Consider the following 22,495-nt stretch of genomic DNA (forward strand, 5'->3'; position numbering starts at 1 on the left):
GGAGAGAAGGAGGATGAGAGGAGACATGATAGAGGTGTACAAGATAATAAGAGGAATAGATAGAGTGGATAGCCAGAGCCTCTTCCCCAGGGCACCATTGCTCAAAACAAGAGGACATGGCTTTAAGGTAATGGGTGGGAAGTATAAGATATTAGAGGAAGGTTTTTTACTCAGAGAGTGGTTGGTGCGTGGAATGCTCTGCCTGAGTCAGTGGTGGAGGCAGATACACTAGTGAAATTTAAGAGACTACTAGACAGGTATATGGAGGAATTTAAGGTGGGAGCTTATATGGGAGGCAGGGTTTGATGGTCGGCACAACATTGTGGGCCGAAGGGCTTGTAATGTGCTGTACTGTTCTATGTTCTAACTTAGCAGCAGCAGTTCAATGCAATACATAATCTAGCAGAGAGAGACGAAAAAAAAAATAAAATAAAACATAATAATAAATAAGTAAATCAATTGCGTGCATTGAATAGATTATTAAAATATGTGCAGAAACAGAAATACTGTAGATTTTAAAAAGTGAGGTAGTGTCCAAAACTTCGAAGTCCATTCGGGAATCGGATGGCAGAGGGGAAGAAGCTGTTCCTGAATCGCTAAGTCGGTGCCTTCAAACTTCTGTATCTGCTACCTGATGGTAACAGTGAGAAAAGGGCATGCCCTGGCTGCTCGAGGTCTTTAATGATGGACACTGCCTTTCTGAGACACCGCTCCCTGAAGCTGTCCTGGGTTCTTTGTAGGCTAGTGCCCAAGATGGAGCTGAGTAGACTTACAACCTTCTGCAGCTTCTTTCGGTCCTGTGCAGTAGCCCCTCCATACCGGATAGTGATGCAGCCCGTCAGAATGCTCTCCACAGTACAACTATAGAAGTTTTTGAGTGTATTTGTTGACATGCCAAATTGCTTCAAACTCCTAATAAAGTTTAGCCACTGTCTTGCCTTCTTTATGACTACATCAATGTGTTGGGACCAGGTTAGATCCTCAGGGATCTTGACACCCAGGAACTTGAAGCTGCTCACTATCTCTACTTCTGATACCTCTATGAGGATTAGTATGTGTTCCTTCGTCTTAACCTTCCTGAAATCCACAGTCAGCTCTTTCATCTTACTGACGTTGAGTGCCAGGTTGTTTCTGCAGCACCACTCCACTAGTTGGCATATCTCACTCCTGTACACCCTCTCATCACCACCTGAGATTCTACCAACAATGGTTGTATCGTCAGCAAATTTATCGATGGTATTTGAGCTACACCTTGCCACAGAGTCATGTGTATACAGAGAGTAGAGCAGTGGGCTAAGCACACACCCCTGAGGTACACCAGTGTTGATCGTCAGCGTAGAGGATATGTTATCACCAATCCGCGCAGACTGTGGTCTTCTGGTTAGAAAGCTGAGGATCCAATTGCAGAGGGAGGTACAGAGGCCCAGGTTCTGCAACTTCTCAGTCAGGATTGTGGGAATGATGGTAGTAAATGCTGAGCTATAGTCGATGAACAGCATCCTGACGTAGGTGTTTGTGTTGTCTAGGTGTTCTAAAGCCGTGTGAAGAGCCATGGAGATTGCATCTGCCGTTGACCTATTGAGACGATAGGCAAATTGCAATGGGTCCAGCTATATCCTGGCATGTCCGGGTATGTCTAGAGAAGATAGGCACGTAGAGGAAAATTCACGGCCAGCGCATCAGGACATTGGAAGTCTTTGAGCATCCCTGTGAATGCCAGGGTCATCTACTGTTCATTACGGACAACCTTTCAATATAATGTTTCCTGTGTGACATGGGTGTTTAGGTGAGTGTGCAGCTGGCATCGCCTATTGGTGAGAAGGCAAAGAGTGATGAAACCTGGCTGAAGGCAAGGTCCAGATTTATGGAACACAACGGGTGACACTCTGCTTCAGTGGACAATGTTACACATGGAACTTCATCCTAGCTAAACGGGCTAGACTTCTGCTCAGTGCAGAATTCCTGAGTGCCCAAGGACTGTTAGTTGACCTTAAGAACTGCTGGCTTTTGGATGTCAAGGACTTTGGGCCGTTATCCTGCTCCCCCAGTAGGAACCCCACAACAGCTCTGTCATGCGCATGCAGCACTGCATGCAAGTTTACTCAACTGCTGTGCGAATTCCCAAATCTTACTTAGCCCTCATTCTCCACAACAGTCACAAAACATCGGGTTGAGTGCCACTTTTCTGCAACTGGCCTGCCAGACCATGTCTGTGCATGTAGACTGGACCCAGACAAGCTGGCAAAGTGAAGGGTGAGCTTGCCAACAAGACTTGGCATAGTCCTGGGCTTTGCCCCTCCATATGGTGCCTATGTCCGATAGTGGTTGCTGCCCATGTGGCGATTACTGACGCCTTAACAAGGCCACCACCCTGATCCTTACGTGATCCCATGCATCCAAGACTTTGCAGCACATTTATCTGGAAAGTTAATTTTTCCAAAGTCAATTTAGTTAGGGGCTACCATCAGGTGCCTGTGTGCTCAAAGGATATTTCCAAGCAGCTGTGAAAACCCCATTTGACCTCTTTGAATTTCTGTGCATGCCATTTGGGCTGAAAAATGCAACACTGACTTTCCAATGGATAATGGACTCTGTATTAAAAGCTGAATTTTTATTTTTGTTTACCTGGATGATATACTTATTATCAGTACATCCAAATCCGAATCCGTATCCTATCTCTGCAAACTTTCCAAGTGCTTAAGCCAATATGGGCTGATTATTACCCTGCTAAATGCCAATTTGGGTTGTCAGCCATCGCATCTCCACAGAAGGTGCAAAATCACTCCCATCAAAAGCAGTCGCTGTTACAGATTTCCCACCGCGCCACACAACTGAAAAAAACAGCAGGAGTTTTTAGATAGGGTTCATTTCTATCACCACTTCATTCCACAAGATGCCGAACTTATGTGCCCTCTGTATAGTGTGCTTAAAGGTAATACCCCAGTCAAGTGCTTGGCTGGCCAGCGGACATGACCAGAGCATTGATGATACCAAATGAGCTCTTTCTAACACAACCCACTCACCAACGCACCTATAACCATTATTACTGGCATTTCAGACTATGCTGTGGACGCTGTGTACGAACAATTGGTTGGAGGCGTGTGGCAGCCGCTCGCCTTCTTCAGCTGGCAGCTCAGTTCCCCCTGAAAGGAAGTATATCACGCTTAACCTTGATCTATTTGTCTGTCTGTTCTTTTTGTTTTCTTTTAAAGGGTCGCCATTTCAAAGCGTTTGTTGACCACAAACTCCTCATGCATGTGATCCTCAAATATCAGACCCTTGCCATCAGCAACGCCACCTGGCCTACATATCCAAGTTCACAACTGACATACAACACATCAAGGGGAGAAATAATGCCATGGCTGATCGCCTTTCATGGCCAGCCATACACACAGGGGGTGGCTATGTTGGCATGGCAGCCAACCAAGCTACTGACCCAGAAGTCCAAGCTTACAAGCAGCAGTCATGGGCTTACGGTTAGCTAATATTAAATTAGAGGAAGCAGGGGTTTCTCTTCTTTGCAGTATCTCAACCGATTGCCGTTGCCCCATCGTGCCCGCAAATCAGAGGCAGACTGTTTTTGACTCCATACGTGGCCTTGCATCTGGGACAGAAGGCCTCACAGAAAATGGTTGCACTAAAGTTTGTATGGCATGGCCTTTGAAAGGAAGTATGTGATTATTGCCTGTGAGCAGTGCCAGCGGGCAAAAATTAACTGTCAAGTTGAGGTGATATTGGCACCTTTTGAGATCCCTAAGTGACGGTTTGACCATGTCAATGTGAACCTTGTTGGTCCTCTTTCCCACCCCCACCCCCCCCACTGCGGTTTCACGCACCTCCTTACTGTGGTGGAATGTACCACCAGGTGGCTAGAGGTCGTCCCCCTAGCATCGATGACAGGCGCAGATGTGGCTCAGGTGTTCAATACCTGGGTAGCTCCATTTGGGAACCCATCTGCTATTTTCTTTGACTGCAGTCCCCAATTCATATCATATCGGGGGTGCAATGGCCCAGAACCTCGGTGTTAGGCTGCTTCACACCATGGCATATCACCTGCAGTCTAATGCCCTATACGAGCAGTTTCACCGCTCCTTAAAGGCTGCTGTGAGGGCTTCACTGACCGATGAGTGTTGGCATAATATTATCCTATGGGTCCTGCTGAGGCTCAGAACAGCTCCAAAAGGGAACCTACAGTCGTCCGTGGACATCGTATACAGACAGCTGTTACGAGTTACAGGTGATAAGATAGGTAAACTTGAATATATTTCGGTAGATTGTCTTAAACCAGCCCATCAAGATTTGGAGGATTCTGCTACCATGCCCCTGGCATCACAACATGACTATGAGTGTCACGAGCCAGAGGCATCTCCTGTTCCTTCACACTTGTAACATGGGACCCAAGTTGGGCGGCTCATCTGAGCTCCAGACAGACTCACAGTGCCAGTTTTTGTGAATTCTGGGAGTGTGGGGGGGGGGGACTGTGTAGGCTAATGTAATTGTTTGGAAATGTACGTAATTCACAACCACCGACATTGAGTTGGGGTTTCATTTTAAGAGGCTAGGCTGACGTGATAACATAATTACGTTAAGGTTTTTAGTACACTCATGTTCAGGTTTTGGTGTTCAATAAATGTGTTACAGTTTTATCGTAAGCATAAAATGCCTTACGCTGTTTTATTTGTGAAAACCTACAATAAAACGTACGAGCAGAATTAGACCATTTAGCTCATAGATCCTGCTCCATCATTCAATCATGGCTGATTTATTATCCCTGTAAACTCCATTCTCCTGCCTTTTCCCTATATCTTTTGACACCCTTACTAATCAAGAAACTATCACCCTCCACTTTAAGTATACCCAATAGCTTGGTTTATACAGCTGCCACTGGCAATAAATTCCAAAATTCACTACCCTCTGGCAAAAGAAATCCTCCTCTCTTCTGATGTGAGAGCATCCTTAAGGAGGGTGAACACATGGAAAGGATCCAGCCCAGACTAGGTAACCGGCTGAGTGGTAAAGACCTGTGCTGATCTACGGGCAGGAGTGTTCACTGATATCTTTAAACACTCACTTCAGCAATCTGAGGTACCGACCTGCTTCAAACAAGTTTCAATTATACAGGTGCCTAAGAAGAAAGTCGTAACTAGCCTCAATGACTATTGTCCATTAGCACTTACATCCACTGGGATGAAGTGCTTTGACAGGTTGGTCAAGAAACATATCAGCTCCCGCCTGAGAAGCAACTTGGATCTGCACCATTTTGCCTGCCATCACAACAGCAGATGTAATTTAATTGGCTCTTCACTCAACCCTGGAACATCTGGTCAATGAAGATGCATACAGGTTTCCCCCGCCATCCAAAGGTAGAGCATTCCTATGAAACGGTTCATAAGCCGGAATGTCGTAAAGCGAAGAAGTAATTACCATTTATTTATATAGGAAAATTTTGTGAGCGTTTGCAGACCCAAAAATAACCTACCAAATCATGCCAAATAACACATAAGACCTAAAGTAACAATAACATATAGTAAAAGCAGGAATGATATGATAAATACACAGCCTATAGAAAGTAGAAATACTTTTCCACAATCATTGCCTGCACTGCTGTCCATAGCGAAAATCTCACGCAAGCGCCGTCGGCAGAAACACGGCACAAGCGCTCTTGGCAGAAAATCTCACACAAGTGCTGTTGGCAACAACACTCTTTCCAGTAACCTTTAAGCTATGAAGCTGCCAAATCATACCAAATAACACATAAAAATACACTGCCGATATAAAGTAGAAATAATGTATGTGCAGTGTCGGCCCAGATCAGAGGCGATTGCCGATTGCGTCACCTCTGATCTGGGCCGACATTTATGTGCCGGGCAGCACCTAATTAATTAGTATGTTTATTTTGGCTTTATTCTTAAAGATGTGCTGTGTGCCTCCTGACTATCGCTGCATTCTCTGTGAATCGGTATCTGTCGGCGGCCTGGGGGTTGGGGTGGTGGGACACTGGTGTGTCATCTCATCGCTGTCTGTTTCCGTTAGGGCAGGCAGCTCATCTTCTCCTATGACTGCCCGCCTCGATGTCAAAGTTCGAGGTTCGTCGTCTGCTGTGGCTAATGTGGAAGGCTTGCTTGACTGCTGAGCCTCGCGCATTTTTCTATCATACAGTTCTTTGTAAGCACTCAAACTATCCTGCAAATATCCCCTAAACCGACATAATCTTTCAAAATTAAAGTCGTACTTTATCATTGCAGCAAAAATCTCACGCAGTTGCTTCACATTCAGTTCACTATTGCATTTGGTTTCGATTGCTATCCTTTCCTCTTCCAATTGCATCAGCTCTTCATCTATCAGTTCTTGGTCATGAGATGCCAAAACCTCTTCAACATCTTCTTCGTCAACTTCCACAAGCCAAACTCAGTTAGTCCTTACTTCGTTCACCACTATCAAAACGCTTAATTATGTCTAGTTTTACGCTAAGTGTAACACCCTTACGAGCTTTTTCAGGCTTTTCCGATACCTTAGAACTTATCTTGCAAATGGATGCTCACAGGCACGTGTTTAAGCAATGCCGGCGAGAATGCCGTTCCGAATCCGGGAGAGAGCGGCTGCTCGGGGCACGCTGCTTTTTTTCGTAACAGTGAAAACACCTGTTAGCGAAAACAGGGAACTAATGTAGGTCTTTCGTAACAGTGAGGTTTCGTAAAGCAAACGTTCGAAAAGCGGGGGACACCTGTACATCAGGATGCTCTTCATTGACTACAGCTCAGCATTCAATGCTATCATCCCCTCAAAAGTAATCAATAAGCTGCAAGTCCTTGGTCTCAAAGCCTCCTTATGCAATTGATTTCCTCACATGCCACCCCAGTCAGTTCGGATTGGCGATAACATCTCCTTTACAATCTCCAACAGTACCGGTGCACCACGAGACAAGGCTGTGTGCTTAGTCCACTGCTCTACTACTTGCTTTATACTTGCGTCTGTGAGGCTAAACACAGCTCCAATGCCATATTCGTTTGCCAGTGACACTACTCAAATGCTGAATCAAAGATGGTGACGAATCAGCATATATGAGGGGGATTGAAATCTGAATAGGTGGTGCTACAACAACCTCTCACTCAATGTCAGTGAGACCTAGGGCTGATTATTGAATTCAGGAGGAGAAAACCCAAGGTTCATGAGCCAGTCCTCATTGAGGGAATCATAGGGAGAGAGGCTCAACAACTTTAAATTATTAACGCAAACAACAGGAATTCTGCAGATGCTGGAAATTCAAGCAACACACATCAAAGTTGCTGGTGAACGCAGCAGGCCAAGCAGCATCTATAGGAAGAGGCGCAGTCGACGTTTCAGGCCGAGACCCTTCGTCAGGACTCGGGTCTCGGCCTGAAACGTCGACTGCGCCTCTTCTTATAGATGCTGCTTGGCCTGCTGCGTTCACCAGCAACTTTGATGTGTGTAACTTTAAATTATTTGTTTTTTTTTTCATTTTTGAGGATCTATCCTAGGTCAAGGATGCAAGTGTCATTATGGAAAAAAAGCACAGCAGCTCCTCTAATTTCTGAGAAGTTTACAAAGGTTCATGTCTTCAAAAACTATGACAAACTTCTATAAATGTGCGGTGGAGAATAGATTGATTGGTTGCATCATAGCCTGGTATAGAAAAGCAAATGCCCTTTAACTGGAAAAACCTCCAAAAAGTAGTGGATACAGTCCAGTCCATCACAGGTAAAAACCCTTCCAACCCTGCACCAGAGATTACAATGGGAAATAGAAAATGTGTGTCAAAAAGGCAATGGTATGATAATCATGGGAGATTTCAACATGCACGTCAATTGGAAAAGCAGGTTGGAAATTGATCTCGAGAGTGAGTTTGTTGAATGCCTACAAGATGGCTTAGAGCAGTTTGTCACTGACCCTAATAGGGGATCAGCTATACTGGAATGGGTGTTATATAAGGAACCAGGTGATTAGGGAACTAAGATAAAAGAACCCTTAGGAGGCAGTGATCACAATATGATGGAGTTCAACTTGAAAATTTGATAGGGAGAAAGTAAAGTCTGACATAGCAGTATTTCAGTGGAGTAAAGGAAATTACAGTGGTATGAGAGAGGAGCTGGCCAAAGTAAATTGGAGGGAGATGTTGGCAGGGATGACAGCAGAGTGGCAATGGTGTGTGTTTCTGGGAAAAATGAAGGCGTAGGTTAGATAGATGTATTCCAAAAACAAATGGCAAAATAGTACAACCGTAGCTGACAAGGGAAGTCAAAGCTAATGTAAAAGCCAAAGAGAGGGAATATAACAAAGCAAAAATTAGCAGGGAGACAGAGGATTGGGAAGCTTTTAAAAACCTACGGAGAGCAACTAAGAGTCATTAGGAGGGAAAAGATGAAATATGAAATCAAGCTAGCAAACAATATCAAAGTGGATAGTAAAAGCCTTTTCAAGTATGTAAAAAATAAAAGATGAGAGTGGGTATAAGACCACTAGGAAATGAGGCTGGAGAAACAATAACGGGGGACAAGGAGATGGCAGATGTACCAAGTGAGTATTTTGCATCAGTCTTCACTGGAAGACACTAGCAGTGTGCCAGATTTTGAAGGGTGTGAGGGAAGAGAAGTGAGTGCAGTTACTATTCCAAGGGAGAAGGTGCTCAAAAAGATGAGACGTAAGGTACATAAGTCACCCGGACCAGATGAACTTCCCCCTAGGATTCTTAAAGAGGTAGCGATAGAGACTGTGGAGGCATTAGTAATGATCTTTCAGAAGTCATTGGACTCTAGCACGGTGCCAGAGGATTGGAAAATTGCAAATGTCACTCCACTTTTTGAGAAAGGAGAAAGCAGCATAAAGGAAAATATAGACCAGTTAGTCTGACCTCAGTGGTTGGGAGGATGTTGGAGTCAATTGTTAAGGATGAGGTTATGGAGTAACTTGGTGAGGCAAGACAAGATAGGACAAAGTCAGCGTGGTTTCCTTAAGGGAAAATCTTGCCTGATGAACCTGTTGCAATTCTTTGAGGGGATTACAAGTAGGATAGAGGAGATGCAGTGGATATTGTATATCTGAACTTTCAGAAGACCCTTGACAAGATGCCAAATGTGACTGCTTACCAAATTAAGAGTCAATGGTACTGCAGGAAAGTTACTGGCATGGTTAGAACATTGGCTGATTGGTATGAGGCAGCAAGTGGGAATCAAAGGATTTGCACAAGAAGGGCCAAAAGGCCTGTTTCTGTGCTGTAGTTTCTATGGTTCTATCCTTGTCTGGTTGGCTGCCAGTGACTAGTGGTGTTCCGCAGGGGTCGGTGTTGGAACTGCTTTTTATGCTGTATAACAATGGTTTAGATGATGGTATAAATGGCTTTGTTGCCAAGTTTGCAGATCATATAAAGGTTGGTTGAGGAAACAGGAAGGCTGCAGAAGGACTTGGAAAGATTAGAAGAATGGACAAGAAAGTGGCAAATGAAATACAATCGCAAACACAAGGAAATCTGCAGATGCTGGAAATTCAAGCCTGACGAAGGGTCTTGGCCCGAAACGTCGACTGTACCTCTTCCTAGAGATGCTGCTTGGCCTGCTGCGTTCACCAGCAACTTTTATGCGTGTTGCTACACATAAAAAATGCTGGTGAACGCAGCAGGCCAGGCAGCATCTATAGGAAGAGGTACAGTCGACGTTTCGTCAGGACTAACTCCCTAACCCTAATGGAATGCAATATTGGGAAATGATTGGTCATGCAATTTGGTAGAAGAAATAAATGTGCAGACTTTTTTTCTAAATGGGGAGAAAATCCAAAATCTTATATGCGAAGGGACTTGGGAGTCCTTGGGCAGAACAACCTAAAGGTTAACTTGCAGATAGAGTCAGTGGTGACAAAGGCAAATGCAATGTTAGCATTCATTTCAAGAGATCCAGAGACTTGTTTTGGAGCCGCTCCGGCCTGTGGTTTGGCCACACTTAGATCCCCTCCAGTTTGCCTACCAGCCCCGACTAGGAGTTGAGGATGCCATCGTCTACCTGCTGAACTGTGTCTACGCCCACCTGGACAAGCCAGCGAGCACTGTGAGGGTCATGTTTTTTGACTTCTCCAGTGTGTTCGACACCATCCGCCCTGCTCTGCTGGGGGAGAAGCTGAGAGCGATGCAGGTGGATGCTTTCCTGGTGTCATGGATTCTTGATTACTTGACTGGCAGACCACAGTACGTGTGCTTGTAACACTGTGTGTCCGACAGAGTAATCAGCAGCACTGGGGCTCCACAGGGGACTGTCTTGTCTCCCTTTCTCTTCACCATTTACACCTCGGACTTCAAATACTGCACAGAGTCTTGTCATCTTCAAAAGTTTTCTGATGACTCTGCCATAGTTGGATGCATCAGCAAGGGAGATGAGGCTGAGTACAGGGCTATGGTAGGAAACTTTGTCACATGGTGTGAGCAGAATTATCTGCAGCTTAATGTGAAGAAGACTAAGGAGCTGGTGGTAGACCTGAGGAAAGCTAAGGTACCGGTGACCCCTGTTTCCATCCAGGGTGTCAGGGTGGACATGGTGGAGGATTACAAATACCTGGGGATACGAATTGACAATAAACTGGACTGGTCAAAGAACACTGAGGCTGTCTACAAGAAGGGTCAGAGCCGTCTCTATTTCCTGAGGAGACTGAGGTCCTTTAACATCTGTTGGACGATGCCAAGGATGTTCTACGCGTCTATGGTGGCCAATGCGATGATGTTTGCTGTTGTGTGCTGGGGCAGCAGGCTGAGGGTAATAGACACCAGCAGAATCAACAAACTCATTCGTAAGGCCAGTGATGTTGTGGGGATGGAACTGGACTCTCTGACGGTGGTGTCTGAAAAGAGGATGCTGTCCAAGTTGCATGCCATCTTGGACAATGTCTCCCATCCACTACATAATGTACTGGGTGGGCACAGGAGTACATTTAGCCAGAGACTCATTCCTCCGAGGTGCAGCACAGAGCGTCATAGGAAGTCATTCCTGCCTGTGGCCATCAAACTTTACAACTCCTCCCTTGGAGGGTCAGACACCCTGAGCCAATAGGCTGGTCCTGGACTTATTTCATAATTTCCTGGCATAAATTACATATTACTATTTAATTATTTATGGTTTATTACTATTTAATTATTTTTGGTGCAACTGTAACAAAAACCAATTTCCCCTGGGATCAATAAAGTATGACTATGAATATAAGAGCAGGGATGTGATGCTGTGGCTTCATAAGGCATTGGTGAGGCCTCACCTTGAGTATTGTGAACAACAGCTTTGGGCTCGTCATCTAAGAAAAAGATGTGCTGGCATTGGAGAGGGGTCAGAGGAGGTTCAGGGATAATTCTGGGAATGAAAGGGTTATCGTAAGAGAAACATTTGACCACTCTGAGTCTGTACTCGCAGGAATTTAGAAGGATTGGTGGGGGGGGAGATCTCAATGAAACCTTTCAAATCTTGAAGGGCCTAAACAGAGTAGATGTGGAAAGGGTGTTTCCCATGGTGTGGGAGTCTAGGACAAGAGGGCACATCCTCAGGATAGAGGGGCATCCATTTAAATAGAGATGCGGAGAGATTTCTGTAGCCAGGGGGTGGTAAGTGTGGAATGTATTACCATAGGCAGCTGTGGAGACCAGATCGTTGGGTGTATTTGAGACAGAGCTTGACAAGTTCTTGATTGGACATGGCATCAAAGATTATGGGGAAAAGGTCGGGGAGTGGGGCTGAGGAAGGGGAAGAAATGATCAGCCATGATTTGATGGCGGAGCAGAGTCAATGGGTCAAAAGACCTAATTCTGCTCCTATGTCTTATGATATTACACGGAATGCTGTTGCAGGAAAGCAGCATCCATCGTCAAGGACACCCTCCATCCAGGCCATGCTCTCTTTTCGCTGCTGCCATCAAGGAGAAGGTGCAGGAGCCTCAGGACCCACACAACCAGGATCAGGGACAGTTATTATTGCTCAGCCGTCAGTGTCTTGATCCAGAGGGGATAACTTCAATTAATTCCTCTCTCCCCATCACGAACTGTAACCACAACCTATGGACTCTTTATCTCATGTTCTTGATATATATTGCTTATTTATTTATTACTATAATAATTATTATTTCCTGTTTTCTATCTTTTTGTATTTGCACAGTTTGTTGTCTTTTGCACTTTGGTTCTTTGTCCTTCCTGTTGGATGCGGTCTTTCATTAATTCTATTGTTTTTCTTATATTTACTGTGAGTGCCCACAAGGAAATGAATTTTAGGGTTGTATATACTGTCATATGTGTACTTTGATAATAAATATACTTTGAACTTTGAAAGGGATATCTTTTTATTTCAAGGGTGTGCCCTCTGGTCCTAGTTCTCTCACTATAGAAAACGTACTCTCCACATTCACTCTATCTGAGCCTTTTAATATTTGATAAGTTTCAATATGATTAACCCTCACTCTTCTAAATAACAGTGAGTACAGGCCCAGAACCATCAAAGGATTCTCATACGTTAACCATTTCATTTCAGGAATCATTCTGATAGCCCACTTCTGAACTCTCTCCAACACCAGCGCATCCTTTCTTAGAGAGGGGCTCAAAACTGCTGACAATACTCCAAGTGTGGTCTGACCAGTGCTTGTTAAAGGTTCATCCTTGCTGTCCTCTCAAAATGAATGCTAACATTGTATTTGCCTTTCTTGCCACCTGCTCAGTTTTAGACTACACTCTTTCAAAGTCTCTAAAATTTAATTTCTTCCTTCCAACATTTTTGCTCCTTTTTATTCCATTTTTCATTACTTTCTTCCTGTGTCCAAATCCCTCTACCAAGTCCCTAATCCCACTCTCTGCTCCCTGCATCATGTCTCTGATGCTAGAATCCAAACTGTTGCATGTCTATCCACAAGGCTTTGTCTTCCATCTACCCACACAGTTGGGTTTAGTTCACTGTCCAGCCACCACCAGCCCCTGTTAAATCCTTGCCCACCAATGTCCTTCCTGAAATCTCTTCAATTGCTTCAAGTGCTAGTGAACTTGGCAAATCCAAATCATGATGGAAGCCACCATGCACAAAATTTTTGTTGTGCTTTTATTGGTGCAGATCAATTCCTAGGTCTCCATGTGCTGTTTAAATACTTGACTTCAAGATGCTGACTTTATTATTTGTGATGAAGTGTAATTCCTGGTATATATAATCCAAACAGCTTTAATCTTATTTTGTCTTGGTAGCCTTCAGTCAGTTCTGACCAACAGTGAAGCCGTGAAACATGATCAAGCTGGGGTGATTAGAAGCTTGATTAAAATGTTCAGGTTTCTTATCATTCTGTCTGATCACCTGGCTCTACTTCTACTCCCTGAGTATAGGCAGAGACTGAAGTCTTCAGCACCAACAGTGAGGACAAAGAAGGTCTGGACAAAGGAGGTGCAGGAGCGCTTACAGGACTGCTTTGAATCATAGTCATAGTCATATTTTATTGATCCCGGGGGAAATTGGTTTTCGTTACAGTTGCACTATAAGTAATAAATAGTAATAAAACCATAAATAGTTAAATAGTAATATGTAAATTATGCTAGGAAATAAGTCCAGGACCAGCCTATTGGCTCAGGGTGTCTGACCCTCCAAGGGAGGAGTTGTAAAGTTTGATGGCCACAGGCAGGAATGACTTCCTATGACGCTCTGTGCTGCATCTCGGTGGAATGAGTCTCTGGCTGTATGTACTCCTGTGCCCACCCATTACATTATGTAGTGGATGGGAAACCTTGACCAAGATGGCATGCAACTTAGACAGCATTCTCTTTTCAGACACCACCGTGAGAGAGTCCAGTTCTGTCCCCACAACATCACTGGCCTTATGAATGAGTTTGTTGATTCTGTTGATGTCTGCTACCCTCAGCCTGCTGCCCCAGCACACAACAGCAAACATGATAGCACTGGCCATCACAGACTCATAGAACATCCTCAGCATCGTCCAGCAGATGTTAAAGGACCTCAGTCTCCTCAGGAAATAGAGACGGCTCTGACCCTTCTTGTAGACAGCCTCAGTGTTCTTTGACCAGTCCAGTTTATTGTCAATTCATATCCCCAGGTATTTGTAATCCTCCACCATGTCCACACTGACCCCACTGGATGGAAACAGGGGTCACCGGTACCTTAGCTCTCCTCAGGTCTACCACCAGCTCCTCTTTTACTCATTAAGCCGCAGATAATTCTGCTCACATCATGTGACAAAGTTTCCTACCGTAGCCCTGTACTCAGCCTCATCTCCCTTGCTGATGCATCCAACTATGGCAGAGTCATCCGAAAACTTCTGAAGATGACAAGACACTGTGCAGTAGTTGAAGTCCGAGGTGTAAATGGTGAAGAGAAAGGGAGACAAGACAGTCCCCTGTGGAGCCCCAGTGCTGCTGATCACTCTGTCGGACACACACTGTTGCAAACACATGTACCGTGGTCTGCCAGACAGGTAATCAAGAATCCATGACATCAATGAATTAGACTGCATTCAGGGATTCATCTTTGAGTCTGAGTGAGTATGCCATAGCTGTCACTGACTTCATTAAAACCTATGTGGATGAGTGTGTGCCTATGAGAACTTACTGTACGTACCCAAATCAAAAGCCAAGGATGAACGAGGAGGTTTGTAGTCTGCTTAGGGCTAGATCAGTGGCTTTCAAGTCTGGCAACCCAGGACTGCACAACAAATAAAACCCAACTTCATGAATGGCTGTGATGCTTCACTACCAGATGAGCTTGACGCTTTGTATACTCACTTTGAAATGAAAAATAAAACTAGCTATGAGGATCCCTGCAGCACCTCATGACTCTATGATCTCTTTCTCAGAGATTGACTTTAGGTTATCTTTCAAGAGGGTGAACCCTCGCAAGGTGACAAGCCTCAACAGAGTATCTTGTAAAGCTCTGCAAACCTGTGCCAACCAACTGACGGGGGTGTTCCAAGACACTTTCAATCTCTCATTTCTACAGTCGGAAGTTCCCAAAAGGGCAACAGTTAAACCAGTGCCCAAGAAGAACAGGGTGAGCTGGCTTAATGACTATCGTCCAGTATCAGTCACATCTACAGTTATGAAGTGCTTTGAGAGGTTGGTCATGGCTAGAATCAACTCCTAACTTAGCAAGGACCTGGGCTCACTACAATTTGCCTATCGTCATAATAGGTCTACGGTGGAGATGATCTCATTGGCTCTCCACATACCCTTGGATCAACTGGACAAAACAACTTCCAATGTCAGAATGCTGTTTATTCACTACAACTCAGCGTTTTAACACCAACATTCCTCCAGTTCTGATCAAAAAACCCTTGAGAACCTGGGCCTTTGTACCTCCCTCTGCAAATAGATCCTCAACTTTCTAACTGGAAGACGACAATCAGTGCAGATTGTAAATAACATCTCCACCTCAATGACAATCAGCACTGGTGCACCTCAGGGATGTGTGCATAGCCCACTCTTCTAGTCTCTCTGCACCTATGACTGTGTGACTAGGCACAACTCAAACTGCATCTATAAATTTGCTGGCGATACAACCATTTCTGGCAGTATGTTGGATGGTGACGGAGGGCGTACAGGAGCGAGACGTATCAGCTAGTTGAGTGGTGTTGCAGCAACGAACTTGCACTCAACATTCATGAACTTCAGAAAGTGTAAGACGAGGGAACAGACACCAGTCCTCATAGAGGGATCAGAAGTGGAAAGGGTGAACATTTTCAAGTTCCTGGGTGTGAATATCTCTGAGGATCTAACTAGGACCCAACATATCGATGCAGCTGCAAAAAAGACACAATGACAGTTATATTTCATTAGGATTTTGAGAAGATTTGGTATAAGACCATAAGATATAGGAGTAGAAATTTCATATGTCACCCAAAACACAGAAATTTCTACAGATGTACCATTGAGAGTATTCTAACTGGCTGCATTACCGTAAGGTTTGGGGAGGGCTACTACACAGGATCAAAGTAAGCTACAGAAACTTAAGTTAGCTCCATCATCATAGGCACTAGCCTCCATTGTATCCAGGACATCTTCAAGGAGCGTTGCCTCACAAAGGTGCTGTCCATCATTAAGGACCTCCATCACCCAGGAAATGGCCTCTTCTCATTGCTGCCATCAGGAAGGAGGTGCAGAAGCCTGAAGGCACACACTCATTGATTCAAGAACAGCTTCTTCCCTTCTGCCGTCCAGTTTCTGAATGGACATCGAACACTACCTGACTTTTTTTTTCTGTTATTATGTATTATATTGTATGCTGCTGCAATGTTAAATTTCACGACATATGCTCGTGTTATTAAACCTAATTCTGATTCTTCACAGTGTGGTTATATATTTATTGCATCAGCAGGACGTTGAAGCTAACAGTGAAATATTCCCACGTAATTCAGCTGTAAAAATGGTATCCTGGGAAGCACTTGGTTGCAGACAAACTAACCAACTTGAAGTCTAGGAATCACTTGTTGTTTTCAACCTGTATTTCTTATCAAATCAAAGCTGACATTTCTATTTAGGATTATTAGTGCTCTGAAAGTAGAATTGATCCTTAGAAGTAGATAATACAGTGATTATTCACATAATTTTTTCAGTGAGAGTTAAGACACTTTAATGGGGAAAAAAACTTGGACAGATAGATTATTTAATTGCTGGATATGGAATTCAATTAAACAGTGTATGTAATAACCTTGTTTAATATTGAGACAAGCCAAAGGTGTACTCTGTGGAGAATTGCTTCAGTGGTTGAAGCAGGAATAAACCCTCAAACCTCAGGGTTGTTTACCTGTTCAATAGAATCATGGCTGATCTAAATATAACCTCAGGCTACATGCCTATCTACTCACAGTAACCTTCAGCCAGTTGCTTTTCGAGCATCTACCTATCTCTCTTAAAAATATTCAAAGACTTTTCTTCCATTTTGGTGGGACTTCCAAAGACCTGCAACTCTGTGACGATGAAATTCACCTTATTTCTGACTCTACTGGACAAATTACTTCTAAATAGTAACCCTTAATTTTAGATTGTTCTACAAGAGGAATCATCCACCAGTATCTAATCCAAAATATCGACTGTCCATTTCTCTCCATAAACGCTGCTTGACCTGCTGAGCTCCTCAAGTATTTTGTGAGTTGCTCCAGATTTCCAGAATCTGCAGTGTTCTTTGTGTCCTCTCAGGATTTTATATGATTAATTTAAATATCCTGATATTCTTAGAATCATAGAACTACACCACAGAAAGAGGCCCTTTGGCCCATCTAGTCCATGCCAAAACAATTTAAGTTGACTACTGTTGACCTGTAACGGGACCATAGTCCTCCATATACTTCCCATCCATGTGTACCATTCCAAATTTCTCTTAAATGTTGAAAGTGAACTGCACCCACCATTTCTGCTGCAGCTCATTCCACACTCACCGCCCTCAGAGTTAAGGATCTTCCCTCGTGTTCCCCTTAAATATTTCATCGTTCACTCTTAATCCATGATTTTTAGTTTATAATCTCACCCAACCTCAGTGGGAAAAGCCTGCTTACATTTACCCTATCTATACCCCCCATAATTTTTTTATACCTCCGTCAACTTTCCCCGCATTTTTCTACACTCCAAGAAATAAGTCCTGACCTACTCAGCCTTTCCATGTAACTCAGTCCACAAGTCCTAGCAACATCCTTGTAAATTTCCTCTGCACTCTTTCAATCTTATTGATATCTTTCCAGCAGGTAGGTGACCAAAACTGAACACAATATTCCAAATTAGGCCTCACCATTAGTCATTGGACTAATTGGACATTAGTCATTGAAGCAGGTTGTCACGTTCTTCTTGGGCACCACTATGATTGAAGCCTGCTTGAAGCAGGTAGGTACCTCAGATTGCCAAAGCGAAAGTTTGAAAGTCTCTGTAAGTACTTGAATATGAGTTAGCACAGTGCTTATTAGTACAGGTCATCAGTACTCGGGCTGGTATGTTGTCTAGGCGAGATGGTTTCTGTGAATACACCTTCCAGAAAGATGCCTTCACATTAACCTCAGAGAATGAAATCACAGGGTCATCAGGGGCCGTGGAGATTCATGAAGAAATCTTCATGTTCTGTCAGTCAAAGTGAGCATAAAATTGATTGAGCTCATCGGGGAGTGAAACCTCAGTCCCATTCATGTTGCTTGGTTTTGCTTTGTAGGAGGTGATGGTATTCAAGCCCTGCCACAGTTAGACCATAAGATATAGGAGCAGAATTAGGCTATTTGGCCCATTTCATTGTGGCTGATCCATTTTCCCTCAAAGCTGTCAATTTCAATATTCCAAGTCATAGACATATAATTAAAAAGAAGCAGCCTCAACACAGACCCCTGTGGAACACCACTAGTCACCAGTAAACAACCAGGAAAGGCTCCCTTTATTTTAACCACTCTTTGCCTCCTGGCAATCAGCCAATGCTCTATCTATGCTACATTTTTCCTATAATACCATGGACTGTTAACTTGTTAAGCAGCCTCATGTGCAGTGCTCATCAAAGGCCTTCTGAAAATCCAATTATACAGCATCCACCAATTCTCCTTTGTCTATCAAAGAATTCCAACAGATTTGTCAGACACGATTTTTCCTTGAGGAAACCATACTAACTATGGCCTATTTTATCATACACTTCCAAGTACCCCAAAACCATATCCTTAACAATTGATTTCAACATCTTCACAACCACTGAGGCCAGACTAACTACCCTATAATTTTCTTTCTTCCGCCTCTCTCCCTTCTTGAAGAGTGGAGTAATACTTGCAATTTTCCAGTCCTCTGGAACCATTCTAGAATCGTGTCATTTTTGCAAGATCATAACTAATCCTTCCACAATCTCTTCAGCCACCTCCTTCAGAACCCTGGATTGTATACCATCTCATCCTTATCTTTCAGTTTCCCAAGAATCTTCGCCCAAGTAATGACAACTTCACACACTTCTGCTCACTGACACTCTGGAACTTCTAGCAAACTAGTAGTGTCTTCCACAGTGAAGTCTGAGGCAAAACTAATTTCCCTCGGGATCAATAAAGTATGACTATGACTAAAATACTTATTCAGGTCATCTATTATTTCCCTGACCCCTATTACTACCTCTCCAGCATCATTTTCCAGTAGTCCAATATCCACTCTCACCTCTCTTTCATATTTTATGCATCTGAAGAAAGTTTCGGTATTCTCTTTAATATTGTTGTCTGGCTTGCCTTTGCATTCCATCTTTTCCTTCTAAATGACATTTTTAATTGCCTTCAGGTGGTTTTTAAAAGCTTCCCAATCCTCTAATTTTCCAATACTCTTTGCTGTATTATATGCCCTCTCTTTGGCTTTTATGTTGGCTTTGACATTTCTTGTCAGCCACGGTTGTGTCATCTTGCCTTTAGAATATTTCTTCCCTTTGGGCATGTATATATCCTGTGCCTTCCAAGTTGCTTCCAGAATTTTCAGCCATTGCTGCTCTGCTATCATCCCTGCCAGTGTTCTTTTCCAATCAATTTTGGCCAAATCCTTTCTCATGCCTCTGTAACACACATCAAAGTTGCTGGTGAACGCAGCAGGCCAGGCAGCATCTGTAGGAAGAGGTGCAGTCGACGTTTCAGGCCGAGACCCTTCGTCAGGACTAACTGAAGGAAGAGTGAGTAAGGGATTTGAAAGTTGGAAGGGGAGGGGGAGGGATAGAACCAAGAGCTGGACAGGTGATAGGCAAAAGGGGATACGAGAGGATCATGGGACAGGAGGTCCGGGAAGAAAGACAATGGGGGGGGGGACCCAGAGGATGGGCAAGAGGTATATTCAGAGGGACAGAGGGAGAAAAAGGAGAGTGAGAGAAAGAATGTGTGCATAAAAATAAGTAACACTGGGGTACGAGGGGGAGGTGGGGCCTTAGCGGAAGTTAGAGAAGTCGATGTTCATGCCATCAGGTTGGAGGCTACCCAGACGGAATATAAGGTGTTGTTCCTCCAACCTGAGTGTGGCTTCATCTTTACAGTAGAGGAGGCCGTGGATAGACATGTCAGAATGGGAATGGGATGTGGAATTAAAATGTGTGGCCACTGGGAGATCCTGCTTTCTCTGGCGGACAGAGCGTAGATGTTCAGCAAAGCGGTCTCCCAGTCTGCATCGGGTCTCGCCAATATATAAAAGGCCACATCGGGAGCACCGGACGCAGTATATCACCCCAGTCGACTCACAGGTGAAGTGTTGCCTCATGCCTCGGTAATTCCCTTTTCTCCAATGTAATACTGATACATCTGACTTAGCTTCTCCTTCTGAAATTGCGGGATGAATTCAATCATGTTATAAGACCATAAGCTATAGGAGCAGAATTAGGCCATTTGGCGCATCGAGTCTGCTCCACAATTTCGTCATGGCTGATCCAATTTCCCTCTCAGCTCCAATCTCCTGGCTTCTCCCCGTATCCCTTCATGCCCTGAGCACTTGCCCTAGAATACTATGATCACTTGCTCTAAGGAGTCCTCTACTGTAATCAGTTCCAGTTCATTGCACAACACCCAATCCAGAATAGCTGATCCTCCAGCAGGCTCATTCATGAGCTGCTCTAAAAAGCCATCTTGTAGGCATGCTAGAAATTCCCCCATTTGGAATCTAGCACCAACCTGATTTTCCCAATTTATCTGCATATTGAAATCGCCCATGACTCTAGTAACATTGCTCTTTTGGCATGCATTTTCTACCTCCCATTGTCTTTACTACTATTTGGGGATATGTATATAACTCCCATCAAGGTCTTTTTACCCTTGCAGTTCCTTAGCTCTACCCACAGCGTCTGAGCAGCTTCTGACCCTACGTCACCTCTTTCTACTGATTTGATTTCATTTTTTTACCAATGGAGCCAAGCCACCCCGTCTACCTTTCGATACAATGTGTATCCTCGAATAAGCTCCCAGCTATAATCTTCTTTCAGCCATGATTCAGTGATGTCCATAACATTACACCTGCCAGTCTCTGTGCTATAAGTTCATCTTGTTGAGCATCCCTCTGTGATTCAAGTTTAGTCCGAATTGCCACTTTGCGCACGAGATGGCTTTCCGGTTTCTGATTAATGAAGAGTCTTGATTGACTTTCTGAGGTACACTTTAACCCTGGCTGCCAAATTGATCTCATGCCCTCTTTTTTCCCTCCTGCTTTCCTACTTAAGTTCTTAAATTTTGAACTTGCTCTCTCTCACCTTAAATGCATGCCATCTAGTTTAAACATTTCAACCCTGGGATAAACATACAAACTTAAACATATAAACTGTCTACCTGTATCTCTCATAATCTTATGTACTGAGGGGAGACCTGTCTCCCCTCAGCCTCTGACCTCTCCTTGTAGCACACTTAACCTCTAATCCAGGCAGTATCCTGGTATACCCCTTCTGTATTCTCACCAAAGCCTCCACATCCTTCCCAGATGGGCCAAGCAGAATTGAATGCAATAGTCCAGATATAGCCTCACCAGAGTTTTATAAAGTGCAACATAATTTCCTGACTGTTGAACTTATTCCCTCAACTTATAAAAGGAATTATGCCATATGCCTTCTTTACCGTCCTATGAACATGTGTAACCTCTTTCAGGATGTATGCTCTATCTGCCATTTCCCTACCCATATCTGCAAGCAATCTATATCCCACTGTCATTTGGCAATCGTCTACACTCTCCACGACACCACTTACTCTTTGTAATGTCTGCAAACCCACCCATCCATATTTTATCTATATCACAAATTACAGAGGTCCCATTGTGGATCCGTGTGAAACACTACTGGTCACAGACATCAAGCCAGAATAAGTCCCATTGACAACTACTATCTGTCTTGTATGAGCAAGTCAGTTCTGAATCCAAGTGACCAAGTCATGGAGTGTCAGACTATATCTAGAGCACAGAACAGCTCACAATACCACACCTTAGGAGAACTGTGTGTGAACTCCAAGAATTAAAATTATGAGGTATTGTGTCTCCTGGAATTTAATAAAGTAATAGGTAATGACAATATTTAAATATTGTGGAGACTTGATAGACCTTCCTTTGTTGGTTTAGGAGTACAGATCTAGAGGGCATTGTCTATAAGTCGCAGCCCAGCTTCTAAAGAGCAATATAAAGGAACATTCTACCCCGTGAGAGTAATAGATCAATGAAGCTCCCAGCTGTAAAGAGCACTTTATGCTGTCACGTTATTTTTTCAATCTGATATTGAACTATTTTGCTGGCATATGATATTACAGTTAACAGGGGAAAGGTAGATTTATGAAGTGTGGTCACGGATCTCGTTCAGTTATGGAGCAAAGGCGGGGGGGTTCATGGTCTCCTCTTGCTCCTCTAATTCTGTAAGAGGGAGGGAACTGCAGAAAGACACTTTGAAGGGTATGGTGTGCAGATGACTTGTCCCAAACTAATAACTCATTGCAAAAACACAAGCCCTATATGGCCAGGCAATTTGTAATTTAGGATCTATTTACTTTTTACAGTTTCCCCTTTTGTCTTTAGTTTGTCCAAATTAACTCTCATGCTTTTATT

At 43.8% G+C, this 22,495-nt stretch overlaps 1 protein-coding gene across 4 annotated transcripts in view; it reads left to right on the plus strand.

The window, feature by feature from the left end:
• Positions 1-22,495, plus strand: part of gmcl1 (germ cell-less, spermatogenesis associated) — a 209,041-nt gene that overhangs the window by 174,959 nt on the left and 11,587 nt on the right. The window contains exon 15 of one of the 4 annotated variants that reach the window (XM_063057246.1): positions 1,527-4,437. The exons of the other annotated variants lie outside the window; for them this stretch is intronic. Within the exon in view, the coding sequence (XP_062913316.1) occupies positions 1,527-1,535 (9 nt within the window). The 3' untranslated portion in view covers positions 1,536-4,437. Of the gene's footprint in view, positions 1-1,526; positions 4,438-22,495 lie in introns of those variants that run through there. 4 annotated transcript variants of the gene reach the window in all.

The sequence above is a fragment of the Mobula hypostoma genome, chromosome 8 (genome assembly GCF_963921235.1).
Source record: "Mobula hypostoma chromosome 8, sMobHyp1.1, whole genome shotgun sequence".
NCBI classification, from domain to species: Eukaryota; Metazoa; Chordata; class Chondrichthyes; order Myliobatiformes; family Myliobatidae; genus Mobula; species Mobula hypostoma.